This window comes from Pocillopora verrucosa, chromosome 1 (genome assembly GCF_036669915.1).
Source record: "Pocillopora verrucosa isolate sample1 chromosome 1, ASM3666991v2, whole genome shotgun sequence".
Classification (NCBI taxonomy): Eukaryota; Metazoa; Cnidaria; class Anthozoa; order Scleractinia; family Pocilloporidae; genus Pocillopora; species Pocillopora verrucosa.
This window is the reverse complement of record NC_089312.1, coordinates 10,077,661-10,089,281: the sequence shown is the minus strand read 5'-3', so window position 1 is coordinate 10,089,281 and position 11,621 is coordinate 10,077,661. Positions and strand designations below refer to the sequence as shown.

General features: G+C 38.1%; 1 protein-coding gene across 1 annotated transcript; it reads left to right on the top strand.

Annotated features, from left to right (window-relative positions):
• The first annotated feature begins 655 nt into the window (after nt 1-655).
• Nucleotides 656-10,875, top strand: LOC131795012 (uncharacterized). The gene is made up of 15 exons (XM_059112576.2): nt 656-960; nt 2,803-2,826; nt 3,559-3,615; nt 4,822-4,893; nt 5,029-5,089; nt 5,586-5,788; nt 6,294-6,441; nt 7,005-7,103; nt 7,380-7,465; nt 8,025-8,093; nt 8,441-8,507; nt 8,632-8,834; nt 9,169-9,225; nt 9,409-9,472; nt 10,396-10,875. Exons 1-15 carry the CDS (start codon nt 823-825, stop codon nt 10,623-10,625), a joined length of 1,578 nt encoding a protein of 525 aa, XP_058968559.1. The 5' UTR covers nt 656-822; the 3' UTR covers nt 10,626-10,875.
• Nucleotides 10,876-11,621: the final 746 nt, after the last annotated feature.

Sequence of the window (11,621 nt, the reverse complement as noted above, 5' to 3'; positions counted from 1 at the left end):
GAAAGTGAAGCCTTTCACAACTTCGTTGACTAGGCCTCTTCGCCAAAGCATCGGCCAAGCACAATATCACCAGTAAAATTGGGTTGCAAAGGACTAGTCAAAACTTTTTCCCCAGGGAAGAGGTGAATGATGTTGAGGGGGGGGGGGGGGGTTGCATGGTTTTGTGGGGGAATGGAGAGAGGATCAGTCGTCGCCAACAGGGTTTGAAGTGAAAATTGACTGCCAACTAACTGCTGTCTAGGGGGGGGGGAGTCATAAGAATATTACAGAGCCTTATGGGGGGATCGATAAATTTTATCGAGACATTACCAAAATTCTCTCACCCCCTCCCCCCCCCCTCTTTTCAATGTGATAAATATTGAACTGTCTCTAAATAATCCTGGTGTTTACCGCATCGGTCAACCTTAGCATCTTCAATCGGATTTTTTATTGAAATTATTTCATCATTTACCACTGATCATGAAGGAAAAACTTAAGTCGTGGACTCAAAGTCATTGATCAGATACTGATGAGAATTACGAGACAGAGGTGCGACCGCAAAGGTCTGGTGTTACCGAGAATAAATACCATCAGATTAAAAATATTAACTACTTGTTTAGGCAAATCTATTTTTGAAATGAACCGCAGGCGGTATGAAAAGGAACTAGTAACTAAAATCTATCGATTCGTAATCACGTAAATGAGCTTCCGCAACAAGCTGCGTGTTCATTTTGTGAAAAGCGGAATGTTGACTGAAGCGCGTACGGAAAGTTTTTGATTGCAAGTTCCAAAAAAAAGATTTTGAAAATATTGCCTGACTTTGAAACCTGCGCTGTTTTAAGTATGTCGATGCTGTTTCTTGTTTCCATTTGTATAAGCGTGCTGTCGGAAGGCGTAGTGCGTGCAAGTAAATCAGAGGAAGACTTAAAGTTTTATAACCTTGTGAAGGAAGGACAATTCACCATGAAATGCGAGGAAATGGTAAGCGAATGCAGAAAGAAGACTGTCATATAAACAGTTGGGAACTAACGCAATCTTTTTTGTAGAAAATTGCATATTCAATTCCACTTGTCTACCACTTCAAATGTTCAATTGTGGTTATTGTTGTTTTTACTCTTACAAAGCCGGTTTGGAGCACTGGCGAACTCATTAAAATATGAGACAATTGTATACAATTCGTCTCTTTTTGGATGAATATGCAGTTAAAGTCATGAAATGTAGGGCTGGAGAACATTATAAGCTAATTTACTTACTCACATGTATTGCTTTCCTAAATCGATGTAAATTCTCAGGAATCTTGAAGAATTAAGAGCTACGTTACGAATTTTAATTTAATTAAGTTTTTTTTTAATTGGATGTTTTCAATGCGCGCCTCTTTTATATCATTTACTAAATATTTTCTGAAAATTTTGGTGAGATTCGAAGTTTGATACGTTGCCTAGGGTAAATGCATTCAAATAAGGGTCACAGACTCCAATTTTTTAGGTTCAATTCCGTGCGATTTGCGTCAACAGAGAGCCTTCAGTTGGGAGAGGAAAAAAATTCCTGCTGTGAAGTGACAAGTCAAATACATTTTGTTATTGAAAGTGATTTGTGCTGGAGTCACGTACTTTAATTTGGTCTTGTTCAAATTCCACGCGGGCGTTGATATGGTTCAATAACGATGAAATGCAAGGGAAACTCTCGATAAAACGGCGACAAATGAGTGAAAATTATCTGGAAAAGGAGAATAATAACAATTGTTTACAAGAAGGAATTATGTGAACTATTTTCTCTTTCCTCAGGAATGACAAGATCGAGAGCGATTTCTTTCTTTTTTTTTTTTTTTTTTTTTTTGAGATCATTTAACTGTTTTGGGGCAGATAAACTCGTAAATTGAATTACCAGTACTTTGATCTGATTGAAGTAGCACGTATGGTAAGCGAATCCACGACTTTTCAGAGAAAATTTAAAATTACGAAATTCAAACTTCATTAACCTTTAGGAGATGGAATCTTCTCAGTTTGACATTAGAAAATTTTATTTGTTCAAGTTGTTTTGTTTTCCATTTGTCACATTGTTTACGTTATCGATCTTAACAGTGGAAAAGTTACTGTAGTGTAGCAAGTACTTTATAACCGTTTGGAGTGAAAAACTCTTCGTAGAATTTAACTACCTATACTGTTAAAGGTAGTGTTTCACTGCGCGAGCTGTGCGATTCAACTGGTTTTATGATATCAATTTCCGCCCATCTGGGAGCGCAGAACTTTCATCGTGAATGGTCTGAGTGAAGGAATTTAGTTACAGAAAGATTTCGAGTAGCTGACGATTTTTGATATTTGTCTAGGTTTTTTAAAAATATGCAGGAAGGCTTTCGATCTGTGAAATTGTCTCGCCACACGACGGCTATTTCCTTTAATTTTAACATAATAACCTTTTGAGTAACTTAGGCAGACAAAGTCTCCATAGAACGTTCTCACGTTTCCTGTGGTATTGGAAAAATAAAATTGAAAAAGAATGAACGTTCTTTTTCAGTTCCAAATTTTCATATAGTTTTATTTTTTTGTGATCGGACTAAACCACTAGCCTGTGTAGTGGATTGAAAGTGGGACTGAAGTGATGGAAAAGGTTAGAATTTCTACGGAGAAGTTACCTGAAACACAATGTACTTGTGTTGTGTACCTTTGAAGTTATCTTTAAATTCTCATGTCTGGTTTGCCCCACATTGCTTTACTTCATTGAACCTAAGTATAAACCAGTTACATATACTATTTAAACTCTACGTGAAAACTAACCACTCATAATTTAAATTGTCTTTTCATGTGCACGTGATTTGGTGTGAAGTACGGTGAACCAGTAAGAATCAATGTGAGTACCACCTTGAATTTTAAGACTTTCTACATAAATAGATGTATGAATGTTACAATCAATACCCCAGTTACAAAATAGTAGTGACCCATCAAGCCGAAAAAATTTGGATGTACGCCCGTAAGACCGTACGACCGTACAAGGCGCTACTTTTAACATGCGTGGTCAACTGTACCGCGAGTACGCCAACGCCACGGCTTTGTTCAGTAGTCCAGTGGTCAGTGTACTGGGCTCCGAGTCGGACGACCCGGGTTCTAGTCCTGGCCGGGGTAAGGCGTTGTGCCCTTAAGACGTGCGGGAAAAAAATGCGAGCCCTGCTTTTAGGCTAGGCTAAATCTATATATTAGACAAACAGTAACATAACTTCTTTTTCGCATGGAACAAAAGTTCGGAAAAGGTTTTTGGAAAGGAATGTTTTTTTTAGCCTTGTTGCAATACTAAGTCACGAGAAAATATTTAACCTTCGTCCAAAATGAGTCATCATTGAGGAGTGTGACGCTTCTCGATGATCACTGAGTTTGAATCCCGTAAAAACTTGAATTTTTTACGCGCTTTTTTTTTCTGCAATTACTCATCCACCAGCGAGAATTATTCCTTTGCTGGATTTTCACCTGCGTGTCAAATACACGAGAACACATCAGTTTCAGTATACTCTCTTGGTCAATAACAATTGTAACTCTTTCGATAAATCAACACTTACACATGTTTTACTGATGTCTCCTTTAAACACAGGAGACAGAAAACCCTGAAATCTTCTACTCTTATAACTGCGACGAAGACTGTGAAGAGGTATGTCCTCAAATTAACTGATCTTTAAATTGGAAAATAAACTTGTAAGTTAGAGATCAGCGAATCTCATCCGCGAACATTGTGAAGAACGTAATGACCCAATTGGGTGTTTATTGTTTTGAAAGCGGCAAATGAGAAATATCAGGTGAAATCTACGGCAAAAAATTCAGATAATTACATGGTAGATTAAGGCATTCGTTATCAATCTCCTGAAACTATTGGAAGGTCAGAAGCTATAGCAATACTTGCAAATAATAACATGGAAGTCACTCTGGAATGATCGAGATTCCACTTCGTTAGTGGAACCCTCTGATCGTCTCGACTTCGCGGTAGTTTCGGACCACAGTACCCTTGGGTTTCTTGGGTTTCTTTATTCTTGATTATCTGTGCCAAATCTTGAATGATGCGGGCGACAGACTCAGCAGAGAACGCGAAGGTAATGATCCTGACATGATTGGGACGAACAAAGTAAAATAGCAATCTGAACACCGGCTTTAGGGAAGGTCCTGAGCCCTTCAGTTGGGGATGATGCGCATACTTTGCATTCACTAGATTTTTTGACGTGGTATTTCAGTATCTTAACTCCTAGGGAAGAGACATCCTTGGGAAACTAAAAAATATATCGACTCGTTCTAAAATTCCAAAGAATAACTAAACCTTTCGAAAACCGTCTTCAAATGAGCTACAATTCACTCGCGGACGTCGCCATTGTAAATCTGAAACCCGTCTACTAGCCAGTTACGATCCGTTTGAGTGAAAAGAAACTACACACAAAAAAGCAATTTTCAGGCAATTTTTTTACTTTGTGTTTAATTTTGTGTGTGTGTGCTTTTGTTTAGTTTTTCTCGTTTATTTGTATTTTTTTTTTTAGGTGCTACTGGTTGCCGCAAAGTTTGCATTAACCAGTTGCACTTGCTAGTTTTTAAACCACCCTTTATGGTTTTGCGTGTTCGGCCGGGTTACCTAGGGATCTAAAAATGGTGACGTCGCTAGTCAAAATTTTAAGCGTACTTGAAGAAAATTTTCAGTAGTTACTTTTTGGATTCTCAGAACGCATTCAGCATCTAAAGTTCTTGTAATTTTTTTGATAACTGAGATGAGAAGTATAGCTTCCTTTATTATGCCTGTTATTAAGATATTGCAAACCATTTCATCATTCGTAATTTACTCCAACATCGTTTCCACCCTGTCTTGTTCACTCTTCAGTGCCTGCAACCCCTTAGGTTCGAAAGTACGAAACACAGAACATACAATGAATGTAAAGCTGAGTGTGACAAGGTAAGAAGTAAGGTTTTATCTTTAAGTTCCTATTTTAAAACAGCGAGTTACATCTGGCCGGCAATTTCTAAGTGACCCATCCTGATATTCTCGTGTCAAATCTAATCATATTTTGTCGTGAAAAATCTTTTTCAGAATGGCCTCGGAGACGCATGCAAACAGGGATGTTATTTCCTTCACCGCTTTGTAAACTCAGGTAGAACAGAAATGAATCTTTCTTAATATACATAATGGTGATTTGGTACGAGGCTGTTTAACGAACCCAATACATACCTGCGTGTACTCGGGTACTCGCAATGGAAGACTGCGTTTAGACTTATTTCAATAGAAAATTTCACAAACACGTAACATTTGCCATGTAAGAGGTATGTGAAAAGCATCTGAAAAGCAAGTAAGAAATTTCATTTCTTTCAAAGAGTGTTTTCACATGTTTTTCTACTCGTTCCTGTAGCCTCCTTGAGAAATACTCAGACTCAAGGATGCTCTTTAGGGCCTTGACTGCGTTTTGTGTTTGATCCTGACCGACCTGAACGTTCATCTCAGACCTCCTTCGAGCGACTCGGCAAATACGTAGAGAATCATCTCCTTTCAAGTTCAATAGAAGAAACTGCAGAAAAAGAAGTCCGTCTTGAAATCCAGACTTCGACGGGAACGCGAAGGTACTGGGCTGACTGGGTTTGTTTTCAATTTAGGTAATGGACCGAGCGGAATCTGGTACGACACAAGAAACGTCACTGCCAAAGGACCCTACCTTTTCTGTCGCACATATACAGAGTTGGTGGTGAACTTTGATTTTCATCTCTTCTCGGATAATACCGCTAAAGTTGAGCCCACCACCTTCATCAGCTTTTACAGGCTTGACGAAAAAGACTCATGGACGATGCTTTCATCTGTAGTAAGTGAATAGATCATGTAATATTCATTGTTGAATTTTATTTATGAAAATTAATACGATGTGAATATATATGCAGTGATTAAAGGGACGGCTCTATTTCGAGTTAAAAAAAAAACACCACCTTCACGCTGAAACTGAGTAAAAAACCGTCCTCGTGAAAATTACGTTTTCAAGCCAACGTTTTCCATCTGCCTTCCATGTTCTCTACTTTCGTGAATCCATCTCCATTCTATCTTTTGCGAGTTTCGTTTCATATTTGCTTTGGTTTTCAATAATTGATGAGATATTTTTAGGACCTTTCTCGCTTGAGTGACCTGAGCTCTTTTGGAGACAAACATAAAAAATACAAATTTAGAATCTTCTGTAATGCGTAACCGAAACTTTTTGAATTTGCTTACAGGATTCAAACTGAGACCGAATTCTCTTGTACAGTCTTACAGTTTTTCCAGACTTTCTCCTGTCATTCGTTGTAATCTAATTCATATTTATCTATGCACCATTTTAGTCCTCAGAGTTGCCATTCTATTTCCCAAACCTGTTTAAAGGATTTACTATACAGATCTCTATTGCCATAGTGACAGCCAAGGGGCTACAGGTTAAACTGCCCTTTAAAGAGTTCCGCCATGTTGGAGAATGGATGGTAACGTTAAGTGGTGAGTTATTTTGGAGAGGAAACAGAAATATTTTTCCAAGATTCCTTAACAATGGATAATGCTATACTTATGTATGTATAGATCATCCTGAACACAATTAAAAAAGGGATGCTCGTGATCTTTTTTTCATTATGTACCATTTCTTGGAAGAGACTTTAACGGAGGAAAAAAGGAAACAAGGAAATTACAACCAAAGCGCACAGCAAATCTCAATCATTTCCAAAGCGTTACATAATCGCTTAAGGTCTCTCAAATATTTTAGTTCCTGACTAATGGACCGAAACGTGCCTTCCTAAGGTGGTGTTGGGAGACTTTTGAGCCTTTCAGATTATCAACAAAACATTCAGACACTCATGATGGGATCTGGCACAAGCGCATCAAATTCATCTTCAACCTCCCTCATTCAATCTTGTTTTTGGTTAAAAAAGCTAGCAGGTATCGCCTTAAACCTGTCTCAGTCCCAAAAAACAGTCCCGGTCTCTTACTCAAACTCGTAGAAACTGCGACACCAAGCTTATCATGTGAAACCTTTTTCGCTCATCGACCGTTTTCTACATTAATAGATGAAGTTCATTTGGATCCTCCCAAGGGCCTCCAGGCCCATGTGAGGAAAGCTGGTGACAGATTTGAAGGACATCTTACCTGGTATTTGGCACCGCGTAGTGAGTAATACTGAGTTAGAGGTAGTGCAAAGTCATAGGTACATCAGATTTCCTCATTCCTTTCGAAAACAGGGAAATTACTAACGGTCACGAATAAGGAGTTGTGAATACACTGGTCTTGTTTCGTCTAGCTATTTCAAAATTGATAAAGAATGCTATTTTTTACGTTTGCTTTCCTTCCACGGCGGGAAGGTTAGTTTAATTGTCCCATTATATAAGTGTCCTTGCAATTGATTAGCGTAAACGAGTTATCATTAAACATTTATAATTTCATAGGCAAAATCTGTGACTACAGAATCGAGTGGAGAGCAACTTACTCGGATCATTGGAAAAGTGAAGCATTTGAAGTCAGTCATAGCAAGGTAAACCTTGTTATATATATTCTAGGAAGTTTATGAAAATGACAGGTCTTTAGTTTAGCGCTTCCAAACGCATCTTCTTCACTCCTTCATTAGTCATTAGTTGTTAATCCATTACTCCGTTAGTCCGTTTGTTAGCAAGTCCGTTAGTCCGTCAGTCCGTCGTTCCTTTAATCTGTCAGTCCGTCAGTCCGTTAGTCCATCATTTAACCATTTCGTCAGTCTGTGAGTCCGTGAGTCCGTGAGTCCATTAGTCCGTCGGTCCGTTAGTCTGTTGATCCGGTGGTCCGTTGGTCCGATAGTCCTAGTTAGTCCATCATGTTAAAATTATAAAAATTTTTAAAATTGTTCATGTCGCTGATTTTCAATTAAATCGTTTTAGAGCTTGTCTTCGAAGTCTAACATTACTTTGTGCGTTAGTTGTTTCCTAAACCAGCTCACAGCCTCCTTGATCTTTGTCGTGCACCCAAAGAAAATCTGTCAGTAAGATGGCTTAGGTGCCAAGAATCCGGTAAAGTTTTTCCTCGGGTTTTCAATTTTCCTTTATTTTCAATGCCATCAGCACGTCGCAAGCACACGGATGTACTATATTGTAGAAGGTTTGCTGCCGATGGAAAATTACACTATAGAGGTAAGTTACTCATTTGTCACAATCCTGATCATGAATAAGACAGCATTACAAATATAAGATATGCGACAAAAGAAAAAGACATAAATCATATGGTTGGTCAAAACGTCTCTCTGTATCATATGCAAGATTATTGCCATTTCCAGCACTTCTTTTGAAGAATTTTATATCATGAAATAAGCTCCATCAGCACACTAACACAATTAACATTTCCCGCGCGGACATGCACATGAAAATTTGTTCCCGCAAATTTTACATGAACCTGCCTAAAGCAAACCTTTAAATTTTCCTCAGACTGTTTTCTTTTAGATTGAAATTTTTTAGAAATATTCCTTTCTTATCTCTTTTAGGTTATCTCCGTAGCCTCTGATGAAAAACAAAATAAAAGTACTATATGTATTGTCACGCCTTCCCTGGGTAAATATCCTCATGATGATGCGCTCACTTAACGTTGATTGATCGACGCAGATCTTTTCTTTGCCCATTGTCTTCAAAAGCGGTCACTAATATCTTTGTTTCATCCTTTCATAATATTCCCCAGTGCTTGGACCGCCAGAAAACCTGACACTGGTCCATCTCACCCACCTGTCACTCAATACGTCCACGGCTACAGTCACGTGGTGGCCGCCACATAATATACCGATTGTAGACCATGTACAGGAATACAGATTAGAATGGAATAAGATTCCTGTTTTGAACGGAGTTTTTACAGAACCACATTTTGATTCCACGTGGTTACCAGCGGTAAGTCGAATATCTAGGGCCACATCAATTCTCCGAAGTTATTTACAAATTGGATATATGATCGAAGGTAACATTGTGCTTTTCAAGATTGCGACGGAATCAGGCAAGGCGACAAGGAGCTACAAAGGTGAAGAGCAGATCAAAATATTTAGCTTACATGTAAATTATGAGTGGAAGATTCATTTTAATGCTGCTTTTAAAATGTACCCTTTCAGACCAAATAGCGACTTCTAAAGGGGCTGATTATGCATACCGATGTCGAGGAACCACATCAAGTCGAGGAAAACCCATCAAAGAATTAAACTTAATGTTAATTTGAATTCAACTTTTGTAGGAAAATACAAGTTTTCGGGTGTTTGGCCTTCATAACGGATTCGCCTACATGTTCAAGGTAACTAGTTGTGTGTACCGCACGCTAAAATCGTAAATTGACTGTTCTGTTAAAACTTCTTTTCAGATACCCCATGCTTTTCCTCTCGGCACATTGGTTCATTTCTTGCATTGAATTCTTGGGTAGAAAACTTACTTAACTGCTGTCTCTTTCAACGTCACAGGAATCTCTTTTTGATTGCAGGTTGCTGCAGTGTCATCAGTGACGGGAGTGGGAACAGAGGCCGTAATTTTATTTAACACGACAGGTAAATATGAAATAAGAGTGCTGCTCCTAAACGAGCAAGGCAACCCCCTTTTTCATTTCAAGATTTACGTTCACATACACTACTCAATTACTTTATTATTATCGGAAAACTGTTTTTGTGGGACTGCAGAAGAAAACAAATACACTCTAAAATACAAGGTTATCAGAACAAGATAGCTGTCAAATATGAAATTGAAAGAAAAATAAACAAGAAAAACTTATTTGAAAAGAAATGGATATTCAAATGAAAAGGAATGGTTAATAATTTAAAAAATCTCAAGCCGATTTGCCTTCTATCCTGTTTTTTCTCTTTTTTTTTACGTTATGTTGCTTGGTTTAATTAGTTTAATTAGTTTAATTTCTTTATCAATAAAGGGCAAAATTACTGAGCGCTGATTGGTTGAGAGAGAGGGCATTTTTTCTTAATCGAGGGCATTTTTAGTAATCAAGAGAGGGCATGATTACCTGTTAATGATTGGCTAATCCGTTGCATTGCTAATCCGTTGCTTCCCAGATAAAAATAGACTGCGCGCGTGATTTTCCTTCGTATAAATTTTGCCCTTTATTGATAAACAAGTAATCCCATGAGACCTCGTACTATTAAGGATTAATTGCACTTGAGTTTTCAAAATTTTCCAAATTGCCCTCGTCGCTTCGCGACTCGGGCAATTTTGGAAAATTTTGAAAACTCTCGTGCAATTAATCCTTAATAGTACTTGGCCTCATGTGATTACCTATACTAAGCTGAAAATAGGGTAACTGCGTAAGATTTACGTTCCTTGAGGATAAACAACCGATAGGTAAATTTTGATAAAAATCTTAGTGGAGGTTCTATTTCAGTGGAAAGACCAAATAGGTTAATAAGCATAAAAACTTCCAAGATGGAAAATATTGAGTGTTGTGTTTTGGGTTCATAATCTACAGAAACAACAACAAAAGTTTCAAGCCATGAAGATCAACATGTTCCCGTTTTAGAGAGCAAAGCGTTGCCGTGGATGTTCATAACAGGAATCCTTGTGGCGATTGTTTGCGCAAGTTTTGTTAGACTTACTTACGCTTTTGTGAAAAAGAAGTACGGAAGTTTATCGTCAGCTGTGGAACAATTTCGTGCGCGGTGCCGTCGCGAAAGAGACACAATAATCAATCTTATCTAATTAAAATAAAGCACAATGAGTGTAGGATAAATAAAGACAATGTGAAAGGCTCTGCCTGTTTTACTCTCGCTACTCATTCAGTTGTGTTGCAAAAAAAGTTTCTCGTGAAATGCATAGAGATCGAAGTTATTGAATGAGTTGAATATGTCCAAACTGTTTCGCGCTGCACGCTTTTCACGTCAAAGTAATCTCGGGAACACAGTATCACCCTAACTAATGACCAACAAAATTAAAAGACGTGCACTTCAAATCGATGACATATCTGGCGTACTGATTTTATAATTTAAATACATATGAGACGCATGTAACAGCCAGCCTTATCGCCAAGGACTGACATTTGCCGTCAATGTTTTCTCTCTAAAACAATTTTAATAGTGTTGGCTCAAATTTTTAAACATTCCCCTGGGCCTAAATGAAGTTTGTCAACTGCAGCCTGTCCCTAAACATTTCCTTTGGTTTCTTTCATGTATACTGAGAACTTCTTTGTCACTCTATAGTCAAATGGAAAAACTGAGTTGAAGTCAATCAAATGACGCGCTCAGTTAAGCACAAGATAAAAAGGTATTGCCCTACGTAGAGCCCACTTTTCGTGTGCCTCACTCCCAGAATTCCGCGCGCGTGCTGATTCATTTTTTTCAAGTTTTCTTTTTTTTTTTTTTGACTTGCGGGAAGGACCTCGTCAATAGGGTGAGACTGCCTGCGTAAAGGCCCACTGTTTGACTCTACTGAGAAATTCAATAGAATATTTATCTTTTAAAACCTCCATATCATTAAAATCAACCGTTTCTTTGACAAGACGATGTCTGTTTAATATGTGAAACATTAGGCAGTGAAACCAAATTTGCGTAGCACGCGTGAAAAACAACAGTGAATGATAGCTTGAAACAAAATAGCTGAATGAAAACGTAGACTTGACACGGAGAAGATGAATTGTAGTTTTTTTTATGAGCCAATCGTTCCCTTTGCTTTCTTAGGCGAGTATTAATACCATGAGCC